At 47.6% G+C, this 21,485-nt stretch overlaps 1 protein-coding gene across 1 annotated transcript in view; it reads left to right on the forward strand.

The window, feature by feature from the left end:
• The first annotated feature begins 16,161 nt into the window (after positions 1 to 16,161).
• The window catches only part of ASAP3 (ArfGAP with SH3 domain, ankyrin repeat and PH domain 3), a 77,891-nt gene continuing 72,567 nt past the window's right edge, over positions 16,162 to 21,485 (forward strand). Inside the window, exon 1 of the mRNA XM_035120399.2 lies at positions 16,162 to 16,851. Within this exon, the coding sequence (XP_034976290.2) occupies positions 16,726 to 16,851 (126 nt within the window). The 5' untranslated portion in view covers positions 16,162 to 16,725. The remainder of the gene's footprint in view (positions 16,852 to 21,485) is intronic.

The raw sequence follows: 21,485 nt of genomic DNA on the forward strand, positions 1-21,485 counted from the left end.
TGATGACTGACCTTGCTGTCTGGGTCTGGTGGGAGTGGTGGTCCTAAAACATCTGGAATGGCCACAGGTTCCCCATCACTGCTATAGGGGATGCATACTTTCTCAGGGAACAATGATTTCATTTGTTCCGATACTCCTGACCAAATAACATGCTGCCTTTGGAGGTGCTGCTGCTCAGAACTGTTCCTTGTGTGTGTGTCTCTCTGTCTCTGTCTATAACACACACACACACACACACAGAGAGAGAGAGAGAGAGAGAGAGAGAGAGAGAGAGAGAGAAAGAAAGAAAGAAAGAAAGAAAGAAAGAAAGAAAGAAAGAAAGAAAGAAAGCGAGAGCTTACTCCTTTGTGGAATGAATTGAGAGTCTTGGAACCAAATGTTTTGCTTGGGTATTTATGGTAACTGACAGACACCTTGGAGATTTGGAAACACTCCTCCTTGCAGCCTCGTTTACTCTGAATCCAGGATTGCAGGTGTAGTACTTTGATTGGAGGTCTGTCACCATGAGTGCCATTCATTCTAGAGAGCGGTTCAGGGAGAACTGGGCAGTTGAACTTACAGTAGAGGGTACACAGCCACCCGTCAACATGTCTGGTGCCTGCCTGATCTTCAAAGCACAATCTTCAAAGCACAAATTGCACCCCAATTGAGATCCTCAATCTCACATACTCCTTGTCCTCATGGTGCATGACACCAAATTCCATGAATAAGTTAAGCTGGTCTTGAGCCATGGGTTTCCCTCCTAATGATCACTTCTTCCATGGCTGAATTAGGCTTCGTTTTTACTGGGGCAGCAAACCTGCAACAGGTCTATAGCACTTCAGGATGCAGGAGGAACTTGCATAATGCACAATAAAGTTCCTGCATGTGGAAAACTAGATGTTATGGGTGCGGGCCTGCCCCTTTCCTGGCATGCTAGTTTTCTGCTTGCAAAGACTTGTTTTTGTTGTTGGAGCATTAGGTCATTTCAGTCCCCACTAGCAGTTTGCCATGTTGAAATCTAGGCGGATGGAAGTGCAATACCTTAGTAAGGACTAGGATTTTATTGTAGCACTAAATAATCAAGCAATAGCATGAAGGTGTGGATTGCAAGAAAGTGAGACTGACTAGTTGCTGCCTTGGACTGTGTGGCCTGCTGCTGATATCTGCTGTTTCCACTAGCAGGGATCAGCTTGACACAGTCCCTGCATGACGACAAGTGTTTTGAGTGAATGCAGCCCTCCTTTGCAAAACATCTTTTCCTGATACAGCATATTTAAAAATCTGGAAAGTGCTCCGTTCCCTAATTCATTAGGGAATCATAAAAGGGTGAAAATTGTGCTTTGAGGAGAAGATTTCATGTACATTATTTATCTTTTTCAGTGAGTTGTTTGTTCCCTGTAGCTACTGGAAAAGGAAGGAAGGCTTCATCCTAAGGTGGCCCAGCCAATCAGGGCTTACTTTGCATTTTGAAATCACACCATCATGTGACCAAATACACCAGTTGCGCAGAATACCATTCAGTTCTTAGAACCCTCCCAATTTAACGAGACACAGAGTATAAATTCATCCTGGATTCAACCACTGGGTTGCTAGTTGCCAACCTCACTTTAAACTTTGATAGCTCATTAATTTGGTATAGATTATTTTGAGGCTTGTCTGGAAAGCTGGGGGGGGGGCAGGAATGGGCATGAAAGTCTTGGGTAAGAAATGCCACAGTGCTATTGGGGGTGGGGGCGTAGTCATTCCTTTTCTGCGACAGAAGGACACTTAAGGGCTATGTGTTATATACCTGTTTGAAAATAAGCTTTTGGAACTGAATTGTCTTTAATTGATTTAGTTGCATAGACGAGGTTCTTTACTTTGTACATAGCGAAATGAGTTGTGAGTTTGGGGCTTCATCAACCCTTCTGGAATACCAAATTTCTGCAGCATTCAGTTGCCTGCAATTGTTTTGAAACCTGGTTTGGTGTAGACCTGGCAACTTCCAGGTGTTTTGAACTACCAGCACAGTTGTTGTCCAAAACATCTGGAGTGCACTAGGTTGGGGAAGGCTGTTTTGTAGAATAATTACTTCTCCATGTTCCTGTTTCACTGGATGGTGTTGGCTTTTTTAAATCAGTTTCTGAATCTAGATTGTAATACGGGTTGAGCATGCGCCAACAATAAATTGCAGCTCAACTTTAGTCTTAATTCACCGTATGTTCAGAGAAGAGGGAGGCCTGTTTTGATTCTTCAGTGCTTCCCCCTGCGTACAAGGCCTTTAAAATGTTATTTGGGCCCAGTGTTGTCCCTGGTCCTGTCTTAAATATTGTAAAAAGTTGTATATAATCATTGCACTGTATTTATAACGGAATCCCTCTTTGACACTGTTCTGCTGTGTGGCTTTTGTTTGGGACTGAGTATTTAAAGACTTCTAGGTTTTCTGTAACTTTTGGCCTGGTGGGTGGAGATGTATGTGAGGGTTTTGTTTTGTTTTGTTCTAAACTTGAGGCACTTGGTGATGTGTGTTTTGTGAACAACAGCAAAAAATGAAATAAAATGTTTGAACCAAGTAGAGACCTATTTTGAGTTCTATTTCCATGGCCATTAGGTTTTTTTTGTATTTGTGGGGGAGAGGGTGGGTGGATATTTCTAAGCATGCCAGACTAGGACCTGGGAGAACAGGGTACAAATCCCCACTCAGCCATGAAGCTCGTTGGGCGACTTTAGGCCAGTCACAGCCTCTCAGCCTAACCCACCTCACAGGGAGGGTTGCCAGACTCAATAGAGGACAGGACTTCTGTGCCTTTAATTGCCCTGCTCTCTTTTGAGTCTGGAAACCTTAAAGAGAAACCAGCAGACCCTTTGCTTGGAAATTAAACAAAGAGTCTGCTGGTTTCTCTTTAAGGTTTCCAGACTCAAAAGAGAGCAGGGCAATTAAAGGCACAGAAGTCCTGTCCTCTATTGAGTCTGGCAACTCTACTCACAGGGTTGCTGTGGGGATTAAATGACGAGGGAGAGAACAATGTGGGACACCTTGAGCTCCATGGAGATTCCGTAAAGCAGTGCTTCCCAACCAGTGTGCCTCCAGATGTTTTAGGACTACAACTCCCATCATTCCTGACCACTGGTCTTGCTAGCTAGGGATGATGGAGTTGTAGTCCCAAAACATCTGGAGGCACACTGGTTGGGAAACACTGCCGTAAAGGTGGGAGATAAATGCAACAAATAAAGAAAGAAAAGTATGTCCCAAACCTTTAACTCAGGATTCACTAACGTAATGCCTTCAGGCACCAGTGTAACTGAACGTAATGCCATCAGGTACCTGTAAAAAGGTAAAGGGACCCTGAGCAATAGGTCCAGTCGCGGACAACTCTGGGGTTGCGGCGCTCATCTCGCATTATTGGCCGAGGGAACCGGCGTACAGCTTCCAGATCATGTGGCCAGCATGACTAAGCCGCTTCTGGTGAACCAGAGCAGCACACGGAAACGCTGTTTACCTTCCTGCTGTAGTGGTACCTATTTATCTATTTGCACTTTGACATGCTTTCGAACTGCTAGGTTGGCAGGAGCTGGGACCAAGCAACGGGAGCTCACCACGTTGCGGGGATTCAAACCGCCAACCATCTGATCAGCAAGCCCTAGACTCAGTGGTTTAACCCACAGTGCCACCTGCGTCCTGTAGGTCTCTGTAAATGCTTTTTAAAAATCCACAATACATGAAAGACTGTTGGCTGCTCCTGTTCAGTTCCTGGTTGCAGTGGCTCAGCCTCTCCTACACTGAACCAACCCCATTAAACATGCCCACAGATTGTGGGACGCTGACATTTGATGGCCATTGCAAACAGAGGATAGGTGCAGATAACTTCTTTCCATGAACGGATGTGACAGTAATTGATGTAGGTGGCTTTCCCTCCCCCCATTTATTTGGGGTGGTGCGGGGGGGGGCAGCATGCTGGCACCATTTTGCAGTCCTGCCTCTTGTTCTGCTCTTACATGTGGCAACCATTATGCCACACCCACCCACCCCACAGGCAGCCATGTTGTGATCTGGGACGCCCCCTGTGGCAGCCATTTTGTGATTGCCACCCATAGCGCTGACTCGCTCGTTGCTTTTGCAGGAGCTGCTGGGCCGAGAGCAGAACTCCTCAGTGTGTGTGTCCCTTGCCCACATGGCATGCCGCCAGGACCGCTGTTTCCTGGTTAGCCGACTGTTTTCAGGTGCCATTTCCAGGTGCCTGTCCACCTAGAGTAGCCATTAGCTCCTGGTTGGGAAAAGTTTAACCAGGCTTCCTATTTGGCTGGGACTAGTAATAGCTAGTTCCCATTGGGGCAGAAGGCAGGCAATGACCAGGACAGCCAATTCATCCCCTCTGCTGATTTTCCTACAGGGCAACACAGTGTGTTCAGACACAGGGATTGCTCCATTAGCTTTCCTGATTAGAAACGCAAGAATTAACGATCCTTTTAGACTGCACTACCTTTTGCATGCTGTGGGTTAATCCACAGAATCTAGGGCTTGCTGATCAGAAGGTCGGCGGTTCGAATCCCTGCAATGGGGTGAACTCCCGTTGCTTGGTCCCAGCTCCTGCCCACCTAGCAGTTCGAAAGCACATCAAAGTGCAAGTAGATAAATAGGGACCGCTCCGGCGGGAAGGTAAACGGCGTTTCCGTGCACTGCTCTGGTTCGCCAGAAGCAGCTTTGTCATGCTGGCCACATGACCCGGAAGCTGTCTGCGGACAAACGCCGGCTCCCTCGGCCTATAGAGCGAGATGAGCGCCGCAACCCCAGAGTCGGACACGACTGGACCTGATAGTCAGGGGCCCCTTTACCTTTACCTTTTGCATTATGGGACTATGGCTTTTGAATCATCAAAGCAACACCATGTTGCCACCCACCCTTTATGCACATGTGCGCTTTCGTTCCCTCATAATTCACTTGTGGAAATGCCGGGGAAAGAGCTGTAGGCCGGAATACCGCTCTGAATTTAGTTCCACAATTTTCCCCCCCACCAGAAGCAATTATCACAAACAAGTGGGGAACTTCCATGCTGGATTCTGCTGGGTTCCCACAAGCGACTTTTTTACGTTGTGTGAAAGATCACAAAAGAAAACCTGAAAACTTATCAGGTAAATCAGGGAAATGGAATAAAGTGCTGTCTGAATGCAGCCTGAGACAAGCTGGCAGTCAAGGCCACTCTCAAATCCACAGAATCCCGAACAAGACAAACAAATCCCCCCAAATTACTGAGGCTTTTTGGGAGAAGTATTTGGGATGTATTGACATAGGCTGCCCCCATGTGGCTGTCTGCTGAACAAGGAAGAACAAAATACTTCAAGGGCAGAGAAATGGCTGGATTTACAGCTACTCCAAGGAACCTGCTTTTTAAGTTACTCCTGGGGTGGGTGGGGATTTCTTGCTGCCACTTGCTATGTTATTTGTAGGTGTTTTTAAATATATATATATATTGTATGTCACTGCAGATGGTGACAGCAGTCACGAAATTAAAAGACGCCTGCTTCTTGGGAGAAAAGCAATGACAAACCTAGACAGCATCTTAAAAAGCAGAGACATCCCCTTGCCTACAAAGGTCTGTATAGTTAAAGCTGTGGTTTTCCCAGTAGTGATGTATGGAAGTAAGAGCTGAACCATAAAGAAGGCTGATCGCCGAAGAATTGATGCTTTTGAATTATGGTGCTGGAGGAGACTTTTGAGAGTCCCATGGACTGCAAGAAGATCAAACCTATCCATTCTTAAGGAATTCAGCCCTGAGGGCTCACTGGAAGGACAGATCGTGAAGCTGAGGCTCCAATACTTTGGCCACCTCATGAGAAGAGAAGACTCCTTGGAAAAGACCCTGATGTTGGGAAAGATGGAGGGCACAAGGAGAAGGGGACGACAGAGGATGAGATGGTTGGACAGTGTTCTCGAAGCTACGAACATGAGTTTGACCAAACTGCGGGAGGCAGTGGAAGACAGGAGTGCCTGGCGTGCTATGGTCCATGGGGTCACGAAGAGTCGGACACAACTAAACGACTAAACAACAAATATATTGTATGAATGTTTATGTTTTTCAAACATGTAAGTTGCTTGAAGACCTTTGGTCAGTAAGTGATTAACCAGGCTGCTGCTGCTTCATCTATAGATTATTATGTATATAGCACATGGTTGGCTAAATATAGGACTCCCAAGTCCTGTCAACCCCCTGCCAACCTGGTCAACAGTCAGGAATGATGGGAATTGTAGTCCAGCATCATCTGGAGGCCCACAGATCATTAATGCAGACCTGCTAATCTTTCTCATTGTCATTCTCTCTCTCTTTTCCCTCTTTCTCTTTCTCCAAGCCATGTCAGGCAATGATGAAAATGCTGGACATGGCAGTGGCCCCTCCCTCATCGGGGGTCAGCCATGGGTCAGGGTTGCTCTCGCTTTGGGTTTCCTGCATTCAACAAAAGGTTGGACTGGATGGTCATCAGCAGGGGTCACCAATGTGGTGCCCGTGGGGGCCAGTGTGCCCACCAGTACCTTCTAAGGTGCCCATGAAACGTCTCAGTAAATACCTTCTCAAAAACCCATGATGCCTGAGAGACTTTTTGCTTTTCTTTATCAGCTCCTAATTGCAGTGGCTTGGCCTCTCCTGCATTACACAAGGACCCAGGTGGCGCTGTGGGTTATACCACTGAGCCTAGGGCTTGCTGATCAGAAGTTCGGCGGTTCGAATCCCTGCAACGGGGTGAGCTCCCATTGCTCTGTCCCAGCTCCTGCCCACCGAGCAGTTCGAAAGCACATCAAAGTGCAAGTAGATAAATAGGAACCGCTCCGGCGGGAAGGTAAATGGCGTTTCCGTGCGCTGCTCTGGTTCGCCAGAAGCAGCTTTGTCATGCTGGCCACATGACCCGGAAGCTGTCTGCGGACAAACGCCGGCTCCCTCGGCCTATAGAGCGAGATGAGCGCCGCAACCCCAGAGTCGGACACGACTGGACCTGATGGTCAGGAGCTCCTTTACCTTTACCTTTAATTGCAGTGGCTTGGCCTCTCCCGCATTACACACACACACACACACACCTAATCCCACCCACATTTTGGGGTGTGTGTGTGTGTGGCAGGATCGAACATCCATCTTTCCTAAACAGAAGAGAGGTATAAACAGCTTCATTCTTGGAATGTGGGGTAGTTAATGCAGGTACCTTCCCCCCACACACACACACTAATGTGGGTGATTGATTGAAAGGAGGGGCATACCTACAGCATTTTGTGGTCCTGCTTCTTCTTCTCTTTTATCCATCTTGCGTTATGTCACACCCCACAGCCATTTTGTGACTTGCACCCACGGCACTATTCCAAAATACCATATGTGCCCACACTGGCATTAAAAAGTTTGGCGATCCCTCACCTGCAGGGCTCCCTCCAGCTCTGCTATGCTCATATTTCTGTTCTTGCAGTTTTGAAGAGATTTACTGGTATATCTGCAACTTGCCCAGGAATCCTCTAATCGTGCCTGCAGATATATTAGCAGAGTCCCTTTTAAGTGGCTGAATTAAGAGGCTTTCTCAAGGGCAGGAGCTGCCCTTTGCTACAGAGTCTGGGCCAAGTGCCATAAGCAGGGGAAATTCCCCAGGAAACCCCACGGATAAGGCAGGGTCCATTCCTGTTAAGTGTTACGGCATTTTTCAGCAGCAGTGCTTCTGAGGGAATGCTTCGTGCTAGCACTTTTGAGTTTACAATGCTTAGATAGCATCAGGGTACGTTCTGCATTCAGGCAGTCCTGGCTTGCTGTGCTATCGATTTAAGGATTCAAGAGTGAACTAAGCTGAGTAACAAACTTAGTGTAATCATGAAATCTGCTGTGGAGAAAGTAGATAGTGATAGGTTTTTCTCCTGCTCTTGCAATACTAGAACTCAGGGCCATCCAATGAAGCTGAATGTTGGAAGATTCAGGACAGGTGAAAGAAAGCACTTCTTCACGTGGAACTTGAGCTCACAAGAGGCAGTGATGGCCACCTGCTTGGGTGTCTTTAAAAGACATGACTGGTAAGGTGCACACCCACCCACGCACACACACACACCATACTTCCCTATACTGTGCAGGGCTGCCTTCAGATGGCTTGGTATGTGTGTGGATAACTCCATACAGGGCTTGCCGATCAGAAGGTCGGCGGTTCGAATCCCCGCGATGGGGTGAGCTCCCGTTCCTCGGTCCTAGCTCCTGCCAACCTAGCAATTCAAAAGCACATCAAAGTGCAAGTAGATAAAGAGGAACCGCTCCGGCGGGAAGGTAAACGGTGTTTCCGTGCGCTGCTCTGGTTTCACAAGAAGCGGCTTAGTCATGCTGGCCACATGACCCGGAAGCTGTCTGTGGACAAACGCCGGCTCCCTCAGCCTGTAAAGTGAGATGAGTGCCGTAACCCCAGAGTCATCTGCGACTGAACCTAACGGTCAGGGGTACCTTTACTGTTTAAGGGGAAGTGGGACATTCCAGGATCAAATCAGAAACCGGGACTGTCCCTGAAAAATAGGGACACTTGGAGAGCCTGCCAGCAGGCTTTGTCTTATGTTCTTATGAGGTCAGATAGTTTGATCATACAGCATTTCCGGTGAACCAGAGGTGCTATGCAATGTGTGCCAGCACCATAATAGCATTGGACTAGATGAGCCTTTGGCCTGATCCAGCAGGTTCATATGTCTTTATGTGTTTGTGACACATAGCCCTCACATCTTTGTTAAGAATACAGTGGCACCTCAGTTTGCGAACGCAATCCGTTCTGCGGAGGTGTTCGCTCGCCGAAGGCACACTTCTGCACGTGCGCGAAGCGCTGATAGAGCGCTTCTGCGCATCCGCGAGCTGCGCAGATCACGTCTGTGCATCCGACGCCACGAACCCAGATGTAAACACTTCCGGGTCCGTGGCGTTCATAAACAGGCGTTCGTAAACGGAGGTAGGCGTAAACCAAGGTTCCACTGTAATAATAATAATAATTTTATTTGACCCTGCCCAACTGACTGGGTTGCCCCAGCTATTCTGGACGGCTTTCACAATAAGGCTTTCGATTGCAGAACTAATTTACTTCCCAAGCATCATACCTGCTTCCTGTGGGAGAAGGAGACCACTCCAGATGTTGTCGAACTCCAACTCCCATCATCTTTATCCAGCATACCCAATGGCAGGGGACTGTGGGAGGCAGGGATGGTGGAGAAAATTGATTCAGTTTGCAGGTTGCCTAATTTGCAACACAGTAAGTGACCTGAAAGACAACCATCCTTTGAAATTCAGAGTTCTCCTAATTTTGTGGTGCAGTTCACCAACCAAGGAGTGTGTATAAAAATGAATATACAAGGGTAAAGTACGCATTAAAATGCATAAATTAGTGAAGATAGCATACAAAAAATGTACTGCATTAGGTGAAACTGCTGGCAAATATGTGTATATTAGGACTATGCACTAAAATGCCACCAGATTTTCATGAGGATATTTTATCATCATCATCATCATCATCATCATCATCATCATCGCAAACTGATGTGGAAATGTGGATTACTGAAGAGAAACTGAAAGAACTTGAAACTGACTGCTTCGCCCATCCCTAATGGGAGACAAATGCCAACATCTGGGATTCCCCATTCCTGTAATAGGCTGAGGAGTTTAAAGTCTCCCTAACCAGAGAGATGCAAATGACAGAGGCAGTCTGGGAGGTCTCTCTGTCCCCCCCCAGCTCCCTCCCTCTTTTCCTTTGGAGGTTGTTGGGGTTCCCTCATCCACCCACCCAGGTGGTCTCGTTTTCCCCTCTTGCCAGAAGAATGTGATAAATCCAGGGTTTTTTGTGCAGCATTTTCTGTAAATCCAGACTGGCTGCCCCGTCGCCTTCCCAGAACTCAGGTTTCTCCTCATCTCTCCAAACAGGAATTTCCATCTGTAATAAATTAGCAGCGGAGGGTTTTTAGACCAAGGACTTTTGCTGGAAAGCAGCAGCAATAACCAAGGGGAGGAACTTGCAAGCAACAATCCCAGCATCTGGGAGCAACTGCACTGAGTAGAAAATTGCCTCTTTTCTCCATAATGCCCCCAATTGTTGAGCTATGGAAAATGCTACCATCTCCTCCAAGTCTGGACCGCTCCTCTCAACCGTGCCCTGGTGATCCTCAGATGGACGCAAAAGCAAATGTTAGGATCCACCGGCCTCCTTTGCATAATTTTAGCAAACTGACCATAAAATGGGACAGTGCTATATACATATCCAGCTACACAAGCCAGGGCATCGCAGTGATGCATATGAGCCCCAACAGCTAGGGTTGCCACCTTGTCAACCCACCCCTGTACTGCTTGAATGTCACCTTGTCAACTGACCTCTAAGTATACTTAAATGCACCCTCAACAACTGTCCTCAGAGGTTACTTCCACATGACCTGCTCAATGAGCATTCAGTCTGATTTGTTTGCAGAGGGATCAGATGACCTTCGCCATTTAACGAGCACCCACCCTGATTTGTTGACGGGGACGATATTAGATGACGTTGCATTATTTCACGCTTTCCAGTGCATTTTTCTCGTGCATTCCTTCTCGCAACATGTCCAGTCTTCTGGGGAAGCGGGATTGTTCAGCGAGAGCTCCAGCTCCCAACTCAGCTTTAATTGTGCAGCCTAGATTTGCCAGGCTGCGATTAAATCCCACCCGAAAACAGTGACCATCAGGAAGTGCCCCAAGTATACTTGAATGCAGTGTACAGAGGGACAAGGTCCCTGCCCTGAGGAGCCTACAGTCTAAAACTTGAGGGTAAAGGAAAAGTGAGGGGTAGGGATGCAGGGTTAAAAAAGAAAAGCCGTAAGTTGCTGTTTCACCTGTTCAAGCTTAGCTAAGTGATCCAGCCTTGGCTTCCTGATACTGTTACAACAGTGTGGCGTCACAGCCGTGTTGCAAAACCAGGAGAATACAAGAACGGGGAAAGAGCGATAGGCAAGTTGGCAGCAAATCTCGGTTTAAGAGGCGAGAGATAGAAAGTTATCTTTCAAAACAGAAACCACAAGTAATGGCTATTAATCTTTCTGTATAAACATTAACATTTCCTCCTTCCCATGCTGCCTTCAGCCTGCAAAGCATTTCTGGGAGCTGGAAGTGAGGCCCATGCAGAAACACACACATGGAGAGGAATGTAGGCTCCACTCTGCATTTGTGCTTCCACAAAGTCTATCTTCCCTCAGTTACTGTGGAACGCCAGACTCCTGCGTTGTTGCACAACTCTCCATCCTGCAATCATTTCCCCGAAAGGCCTGTGGGAGAGGGGGAGGGGGGAGAGGAGAGGAGAACGCAGCAGCCAGCAGGACCCAAAGTGATCTTGGCAGTGGGATCTCAGCTCACATACAGTGGGATCACCTTCCCTTCCCTTCCCAGCCCGAACCTCGTACGATAGCAGAAGCCACTCTGGCAGTGGCAGGGAGCCCAGAATTCCTTGGAGCTGCTGTGGAAGAAAAACCCAGCCACCCTTGCTCAGGTTTTGTTATGTTTTGTTTAATCTTTAAAATCTGCATGATAGGCTCACTTGCATAGTGGTGGCAACAGGACAGGACTCTGGGGCAGAGGTCGAGGGCTCCACTCGGCAGAATGAGCAGGAGGAACACAGAAAAGAGCAGGAGCCAGATGTTTTGGACTACAACTCCCAGCAGCTTGGCTGAAGATGGGAGCTTTGACCCCAAACATCTGGAGGGCAGCAGATTGGACAAGGCTGAAAGTGCCATTGCAGTCAGGCTGGCAAGTACCAGGTTAGAGAGATGGATAATTAGTTTGACCTGGTATAAGGTAGCTTTCAACATTCCTATATTGGATTGTTCAGCCCTCTTAAAGCTGATTGAATCCAATAGGATTGTTAAGCGCGTGCCCTTAATCCTCTTGGAATAATATTTAAGGCCACATTCCAAAGCAAGACTCATTTGGAAGAAATCCAAGGGGAAGGGCTTCTGAAGAAACGTTATTACCCACTGTGAGGAATGTTGTCAGTCCAAGCATGTGGCATACAAAGGAAGAAATAACTAAAATGATGAGGAACAGACTAAAACTCTTTTCCTGTTGCACCCCATTAGCAAAGTCACTTCAATAACACAGACACAAGCCCAGTGAGAAAAGTCTTTAAAACACTTTACTAAGCAAACAGAACAAAAGCAATGTATAATTTGAGAAGAAATAAGTAGAGAGGTTTTGTCTTTCTTAGTTCAGGCCTTGAACATAGCAGGGTGACACTCAACCAAACATACAGGAAAAAGTTCCCTCAGAACTATGCAGCCAACCAGAACATATGTCATCTAATTGAAGCAAACCTAACCTGTCCCCCTCTTCCTAGTTGACTTTAACACTAACATGATTAACCCTTAAGTTGCATGCTGAAAGACCTCTGCTGCTGTACTTCCATCATCCATCTCCCCCCCCCTCTCTCTCTCTCTGTGTGTGTGTGTGTGTGTGTGTGAGAGAGAGAGAGAGAGAGAGAGAGAGAGAGAGAGAGAGAGAGAGAGAGAGAGAGAGAGAGAGAGAGATTGAAGAGTGGGCAAATATGAATGGGGCAAGATGTTTCTTCAAGTAAAGCTGTTGAGGGCTTTATATACCAATAGTAACACCTCATTTTCTGGTAATATCTCAGTCTATTAACAGCTGCATAACAGGCAGAAACTGAACAGCTGGAGATTTTCCTGGTGGAAGATGTCATGGTTGGGAGAGCTTTCCCTGGTGAACTTCTGCCTCTTACCCAGCTGTCAGAGGCATAAAGAGCAGGGAGAGTGAATCACTGGCAGACTGAAGGCGGCTATATTTCTGTCTCTCTTTGAGAGTCATTTATTTGGCATAGCTGCCAAGTTATCCCTTTTTTACAGGGATTTTCCCTTATGCTGAATAGGCCTCCTCGCGAGAAAAGGGAAAACTTGGCAGCTATGTTATTTGGGTCCATGCCAGAGTCATCCTGTCTTATTGATTGGCTGGGCAGGGAGACCTTGAGAAGGCACTCTGTCATCCACGTAGTACTTTTGGGAAAAACAAAACAAAAACCCAGGGCATGTCTGAGGATTTGCCCTTGTAGAGAAAGCTCTTGGGTGCAAGATGCAAATGCGGGGAGAGGAGGCCCTCCTGGGTTAGTGTGAGAAAGGAACAGGGGAGAAAGAGATCCTGGTCGCAGCCTCCTGACCTTTTGCTCTCTCCCACAAGCTGCAATGGCTAAAGAGGCCAAACTGCCCTTTCCACTTTAGAAGAGCCGTTTAAAGGAGGGAGGACAACAAAGCCAGGTTAATGAGTCTGAGAGACCACGCCCAGGCTTGTTTTGCCCACAGGAAACAATGTCCTGTACAGAGTGATTACACTCCCTTTGGTTCAAGGAGACAAAACAGTCCCAGATAATCTGGAGGCTTGCAGGAATCAACTGTGAGCAGCATGCCATCAGCACTGGCAGCATCATGTTCCTAGTTGGCATCCTGTGGTCCTTTTAGACCAGGCATAGGCAACCTTGGCTCGCCAGATGTTTTGGAACTACAACTCCCATGATCCCTGGCCACTGGCCCTGTTAGCTAGGGATCATGGGAGTTGTAGTTCCAAAACATCTGGAGAGCCACGGTTGCCTATGCCTGTTTTAGACATAGCCAGAAGCAGAGGCTGGCTGATACCGAGTCTACAGATGCAATATGTGGGGTGGAGGCACCAAATCAACTTCGCCACAGCATTGTCCTCAGAGTATCTGCACCTGGTAGAAAGAATCCTCTTATACTGTACAGCTAAATCCTCTTATGCATGTTTACTCAAAAGTAAGTGCCCTGGAACTTTGTCATCTGAAGCATAGGATGGGAGATTTGCTAGACTACAGGTCCCCTCCCTGAGCATTGGCCATGATGGCTGGGGCTGGTGGGAGTTGTAGTTCAAAACATCTGGAAGGCACCAAGCTGAGGGATTCTGAGCTACAAATACAGTATGCGATGGCATTGTTTTTAATTGCTGCAGCTTGTATTGTTACTGTTTTGCTCTAGGTTTTTATTTATATGAGGTATTTCTGAACTGCCCTGCACTAAAAGATTCCAGGACAGCCAGTGTGCAAATGGTGGCAGCTGTAAGCTGACCTGAGAATGTTTTTGACACTGAAAGGCAGTGTTCTAAATGGATTGCTCACATTAGTTTAAAGCCACAAACTTCTCAGGCTCCCAACACCTGAAAGATTGCCTCCTTCCCTACAGACCCTCTCAGGAGTTAAGATTGGCAGAGGAGGACCTATTGTATGTTCTACCACTCTCAGAAGCTTGTGGTAGTAGTGCTGGCCTGGGAGAGGGCCTTCTCAGTGGCAGCCTCAGAGTTGTGGAACTCTCTCCCCACTGAGGTGTGTTAGGGAACTTCATTATACAGTACAGCTTTGGGCAAAGGCTCTTTCAGCACTTGAGATGTATATTTTTTAGGACCCATTCATGATTGTAAGTTGTTTTCAACTGTTTTCAGCATAGTGTTTTAGCTGCTGTAACCTGCTCTAGGACATTAGTGTGGGCAATTAATTAATTAGTAAAAATAACAACAGAATGAATGAACAACTTGTTCTTTTGTATTTGCTACTGTGGAACGCTGGTGGCGCTGTGGGTTAAACCACTGAGCCTAGGGCTTGCCGATCAGAAGGTCGGTGGTTTGAATCCCTGCGACGGGGTGAGCTCCTGTTGTTCGGTCCCTGCTCCTGCCAACCTAGCAGTTCGAAAGCATGTCAAAGTGCAAGTAGATAAATAGGTACCGCTACAGCAGGAAGGTAAACGGCGTTTCCGTGTGCTGCTCTGGTTTGCCAGAAACGGCTTTGTCATGCTGGCTACATGATCTGGAAGCTGTATGCCGGCTCCCTCGGCCAATAACGAGAGATGAGCACCGCAACCCCAGAGTCGGTCACGACTGGACCTAATGGTCAGGGGTCCCTTTACCTTTACCGTGGTAATGGAGGCTGCAATGCTATGTTCACTGTCCTGAAACAGGGTCCCTTTGAACTGAGAGGGGAGGGCTTTACTCTCATGTTTGTTCAGGCTCTTAACCTACAGGCAGGTAGGTACAGTTATCCATGAAGGTTGACAACTATGTATGTTTTCTCCAATATAAATGTGCCTGCGCTCAGTTGAGCTTCTTCCCAGTTAAGCATGCACAGGGTTGCTATGGCCTGCACCTATATATATTTTGTACATTACTGTATATACATGTTGTTGTTGTTTAGTCGTTTAGTCGTGTCTGATTCTTTGTGACCCCATGGGCCAGAGCATGCCAGGCGTATTATACATAGCAAACTGATTCACACAGCATTTGGTGGTATCAGCAGGCTGGAAGGAAATTGGGAGGTGATATTAATCTTCCTCTTTTACACTGTGTGTGTGTGTGTGTGTGTGTGTGTGTGTATATATATATATATATATATATATATATATATATATATATATGGACTTGTTTGAGAAGAAGATGACAGGTGTGGGCAGTACAGACACTGCCTAAAGCAGCACTTGCCAAATTGGTGCCCTCCAACTGCTTTAAACTACAACTCCCATTAGCCTCAGACAGCATGTGCTGATGGGAGTTGTAGTCCAAAGCAGCTGGAGGGCACCAGGTTGCCAAAGTCTGACCTAGAGCGTTCAGCAACTGGCTCTAGATAACTAAAAGTTTAAAAGAAGACAAGAGCTTTGCAGTGCTGGAATAAGCCCCACCTCTTACGTGTGTGTGTTTCTCCTTCCCTATGAAGTTCTTAAATGAGCAGCAGGGGATCCAGAATTCAAAAGCTGTAAATATTCTGTGCGGGAGACCTGGCTTTACCTGTGTGCGCACTATCCCTTTTAAAGCACATTCAAAGCACATCCCGCTCCTTCAAAGAATTCTGGGCAATGTAGTTTGTTAAGGGTTGCGGGGGAATTGGAACTCTGCGAGGGGTAAACTGTGCATAAAATGGGGCGCCTTCTCCTGAGCAGAATCGCGCGGCAAAACTTCAACATGTTCCTTCTGGTTCTTTGAAACGCTGAGCAGCTCTGAGAGCGTATGTAAAATCGGCAGGTAAAAAAACCAAAATAAATCTGAAGAGCCAAAACAATAGCAAAAAAGGTTCCAGCCCTGAGCTCTCTTAGAGAGTAAAGCCCCGATCGCTAGGGCTGCAACTGCAAGAAGGCTGCGCCTTTGCAAACTGACTCGGGAGTAAGCCCCATTAAACTCGACCGGGACTTACTTGCGCGTAAAACACGTGCTGGATCAGGCCTTAGCTCTCTGTGTTGATAGGCTACTCGTTTTTCCAAAGAGGAGGATCTCCGCGGCTTGGGGAGAAAGGGAACAAGGGCAACTGGGTGCACTTTGTCTTTAACAGGCTCCGGGCCAAAAATCCGCGCTTGCACGCTCGCAGGCAGCGGCGGCGTAACAATATCCCCACGTGACTGCCATGAAAGCCTCTGTTCCAACCAGCCAGGCACCGAGGGAGGGAAAGAAACTTACAAGAGGTCGGAGAAGAGGCGCCGCTCGTCATTTACGCACTAGAGAGAGAAGCCAAACCTCGGGGATGTGATACGAAATTGACCAGAAAGGGCCGGGAAAGACGGAATTGGCCACGCTTCTGCCCTCCCCTCTTTTCTCTCCACTTCTCCGCCGTTTTGCTTCGCTCTCCTGTCACTCTTCTTCCTCCTTCGAATGCCCCCTTTCCCTCGCCGCCTCTTCCTTACTTTTGGATGACTTTCTCCCCCACAACCCCATCTCCCTCCCTTCTTCTCCCCGGCTGCAACTGCGCCCCGATCTCCAAGGTAACGCCTCTCGCAGCAACATGCCGGAGCAGATCAGCGTCTCCGAGTTCGTGGCCGTGACTTCGGAGGATCTCAGCTCGCCGGCGGCTTCCAGCTTCGCCTCCAAATTGCAGAAGTGCCGGGGGGCCGTGGTGGCGCTGGAAGAGGTGAGAGGGGCGGCGGAGGAAGTGGGGCTTGTATGGGGGGGCGGGGGGCATAGCTGCCAAGTTATCCCTTTTTTAAAGGGATTTTCACTTATGCTGAATAGGCTTCCTCGCGAGAAAAGGGAAAACTTGGCAGCTATGGCGGGGGGGCGAGGAAAGGCTCTTTCGTTGGGGGAAAGGGCTGGAGAACCGAGATGGTTTCCCTACAGCCCGCCATCTAAAAAATAATAATCGCGCCTTTCTTGCGCGTAAAAGTGGGCGCGGTTGTCTCCTCGGCGCGGCGCGCACCTGAGCCTTTACGTATTTACAGTACTAAGAAACAAGCCGCTCTAGTGCTCAGTGGGGTTTGCTTGCAGGTGATGATGCAGAAGGCAGCAGCAGGTTTAGTTCCGCGTTCCTAGCTCTCGCCACTTTCTCTAAAGTTTACGGCTTCCTTCAGTTGGGGAAGGGCCCAAACTCGGCGGCGGAGCGTCAGTCTTTGTGCGCAGAGGGTCCCAGGGTCCATCAGGCACCAGGTCAGATCAGAAATGCCCTTCGCCAGAAACTAAGAGTGCTGCTACGTAGCTACCTGGCATCGTAGACCACATCGAGCTAAGTGGCACCAACGTCTGCTCAGCTCTGTCCTCCAAGAGAAGGGGGGTGGCCATGGGGACTGCTGCCGCCTGCCCCTCAGCAACTGTCATCTGAAGCAACCACCCACCTTTGTCTTATGGTAGGAGGGCCAGTCCTGAAATCATTAGTACCATAGATTTTCTGCCTGAAAGTTCTTGAGTTCTGAGGCAGGCACTCACAAGTGTGGCACAGGGAACATCTATAGAACCAAGATTGCCCCCGATCTGCGCCAACCTGAGGGACACCCGATGCAGCCCAAATACAGCCCCAAACAAATGTGGGTGCAAGGCTAACGTTCCATTAGGGGTTTTTAAAACCCCAAATAAGCATATGGTTAGGAGGGGTGCAGGAGCAGATGCTGTGCCAACCCCCTCCCTCCAGGAACAGGAGGAGGTCAACCCTGCAGGCTGCTTCTTCGCAAGCGCTGTTCCTGTTGATAGAGCATGAGACTCTTAATCTCAAGGTCATGAGTTTGAGCCCCATGTTGGGCAAAAGATTCCTGCATTGCAGGGGGTTGGGCTAGATGAGCCTTGTGGTCCCTTTTTAAAGCACTTGAAGCAGACACCTTGCAGCCTTCTCACTTCATGCCCTGCCCCCTGACAGTCCCAGTTCACTCTAGACGACTCAGTCTGGCCAAGGCTGTCTTGATTTGGCCCAAGCTGAGATCCCCACAAGTAGGTTTGGTTTCGATTGGGCTTTGCCCTACTTTGTACTTGACAGATTCAGAATCCTTATTTATCCTCCTTGTAATTATCACTCCCAGCCATGCAAGTTCTTCTTCTGTTCTGAATGTAAGACAAGATTCTGTGAATGCACGGTCAGCATCCAGGACGCCATTCTTCCCAAGCCACCCTGCTTTGGTTACTTAGCCCTGTACTTTTTCTTGTTTGCTGTGACCCCACTGAACAAACTTTTGTTTGTTGAGCCTCTTCTCCACTTGGATCAATACTCCATCTGCATTTGACATGATATCATAGTTGTTCTCCATCCAGGTGTCTCTCTGTGTGTTTGTTCTGGGAGGGGGACTGTGAGATTTCTGAGTGACTCTTTACCAGAATGCTAAGATGCATGCATTTGGAATGGTTACTTCACCTGTTTCAATATTATGAACCAGGAGAGAATTCCTGGGAATGGGGACAAGAGATGAGTACCATTTTCGGAAGGCTTGCCGATCAGAAGGTCGATTCCCCCGACCGGGTGAGCTCCTGTTGCTCGGTCCCAGCTCCTGCCAACCTAGCAGTTCGAAAGCACGTCAAAGTGCAAGTAGATAAATAGGTACCGCTACAGCGGGAAGGTAAACGGTGTTTCCGTGTGCTGCTCTGGTTCGCCAGAAGCAGCTTTGTCATGCTGGCCACATGACCTGGAAGCTGTATGCCGGCTCCTTCGGCCAATAGAGCGAGATGAGCACGCAACTCCAGAGTCAGTCATGACTGGTCCTAATGGTCAGGGGTCCCTTTACCTTTTTATCATTAAGGCAACTATGTATCCTGTATTATAGAAGATAGTTTTTTGCTTGAAGGCACCCTCCGTTGGAAGGGCTGCAAAGCCCAAGTCTAGCTAAAACATAGGAGCATAAGAGGAGGCTGGCTGCTGGATCAGGCTGGTGAAACATCTAGTTCAGCATTCTCACAATGGCCAACCAGGCTCCCTAGATTAGAGGTCAGCAAACTGGACTATGTAAAACTGGACTATGTAAAAACACCAGGCAGGCCCCACAAATAACCCAGAGATGCATTTTAAATAAAAGGACACATTCTACTCTTGTAAAAACCCGCTGATTCCCTGACTGTCCGCGGGCCGGATTTAGAAGGCGATTGGGCCGCATCCGGCCCCTTGGGCCTTAGTTTGCCTACCCATCCCCAAACCTTGGCCCTCCAGATGTTTTGGACTACATTTCCCATCTTCCCCGACCACTGGTCCTGTTAGCTAGGGATCATGGGAGTTGTAGGCCAAAACATCTGGAGGGCTGCAGTTTGGGGATGCCTGATCTAGGGCATGGGTAGGCAAACTAAGGCCCAGGATTTTCCAGCAAATGGTATCCAGAGGCATATAGAAGGCTATAGAAATGCACTGTTATCAGTGTGAGATACAGTAGGTGGATTTCTGATGGTTGTTGTTGTTTAGTCGTGTCCGACTCTTCGTGACCGAATGGACCAGAGCACGTCTTTTTCTGATGGTAAAAGGTAAAGGTAAAGGGACCCCTGACCATTAGGTCCAGTCGTGACCGACTCTGGGGTTGCGCGCTCATCTCACATTATTGGCCGAGGGAGCCGGCGTATAGCTTCCAGGTCATGTGGCCAGCATGACAAAGCCGCTTCTGGCAAACCAGAGCAGCGCATGGAAACACCGTTTACCTTCCCGCTGTAGCGGTTCCTATTTATCTACTTGCATTTTGACGTGCTTTCGAACTGCTAGGTTGGCAGGAGCTGGGACCGAGCAACGGGAGCTCACCCCGTCACAGGGATTCAAACCGCCGACCTTCTGATCAGCAAGCCCTAGGCTCAGTGGTTTAACCACAGTGCCACCTGGGTCCTAAGGTTATTTCTGCAGCCCTCAAACTCTGAGTGTTTGACACATGCCAGTGAAAAGTTCCTCTGATCCATGCTTATTCTAGGTTGTTTGCAGAGATGAACATTGAGGTAGGCCAGAAATAAGAAGAATCAGTTTTGGAATAGGCTAGTAACCCCAACATATGTTTTATATTTGCAGTCTAAAAGCAGGAAATTCAAAAAGTGGGTTATCATATTCAGACTATACCTATTCAAAATCAAAGGGCAAGTTAGTGGCTAACCTAAATCCACTAAATTCAGCGGGACTCCTCTGAATTTGACTTATCTGGATACAGCCCAGTATGCTTTAGTCTTAATTTTTTAAAACACACACACATTCACAGAAGTCTTTCTAAAGAACATGGTTAGAGGCCGTTTCCACAAACGATGCTTTTCTTACAGTGTTGGAAGTGAAACATCCTTCAGCCAGAATTGATGCCTTCCACACTGAGTAATGCACTCTTTATTAAAAATGATATTTCTTTGTCTCGCTTGTTAAAGAATGCTTTGATTTCTGTCCCCTCCCCACACCCCTTCCCAGAAACCACAAGGAGTGTAATCTTGGATGATAATGAGAATTATATTTTTTGTCAAAAATTGCTGCCTTCCACACTGAGTAATGCACTCTGGATTAAAAGGAAGATTTGTTAATTTGTCTTGTAAAAGTGCTTTGATTTCCAAACCCTGAGAACTGCAGTCTTGGTTAATGATGAGAATTCCATTGCAATTCCTCAATCTGATATTACAGATACCTGCTCACTTTCTTAATTCTTTACAATACCTGAGGCCCTACATAATGGAGAGATTGCAGTGCTGTCCTTGGGCTGGAGACCTCTTCTGTTCCAAAAGCCTCTTCCATTATGCTGCTGTGCTATACAGTGCTTTCTCTAGTGCAGCACCATGAAAAGTATCTGATGAGTTCTGGGAAATGGGAAAACTTGCATGCATACACTTTGATCCAAAAAACAACAAAAAAAATATTAGACTTTCTTGGTCTCTTTGCCTATGTTCTTAATTTTCTTTCAAAACTGCTTGTTCATGTGGCCAATTCTGCATCTGCATAGTTCTCCCTGAGTGTCCCCCAGAGATGGAGTCAAGCTGACTCATGTATGTGATGACTCTCCACCCCTAACCATAGGCGCAGTTCTCAGGAATCATCTATATTTTGGGGGGTTGGGAAGCCGTAGTCTTCCAGATGTTCCGGGGTTCTGTCTTGGGCCCAGTCTTGTTCAACATCTTTATCAATGACTTGGATGATGGGCTTGAGGGCATCCTGAGCAAGTTTGCAGATGACACCAAACTGGGAGGGGTGGCTAACACCCCAGAGGACAGGATCACACTTCAGAATGACCTTAACAGATTAGACAACTGGGCCAAAGCAAACAAGATGAATTTTAACAAGGAGAAATGTAAAGTACTACACTTGGGCAAAAAAAATGAAAGGCACAAATACAGGATGGGAGACACCTGGCTTGA

The sequence above is a fragment of the Zootoca vivipara genome, chromosome 6 (genome assembly GCF_963506605.1).
Source record: "Zootoca vivipara chromosome 6, rZooViv1.1, whole genome shotgun sequence".
Lineage (NCBI taxonomy): Eukaryota > Metazoa > Chordata > Lepidosauria > Squamata > Lacertidae > Zootoca > Zootoca vivipara.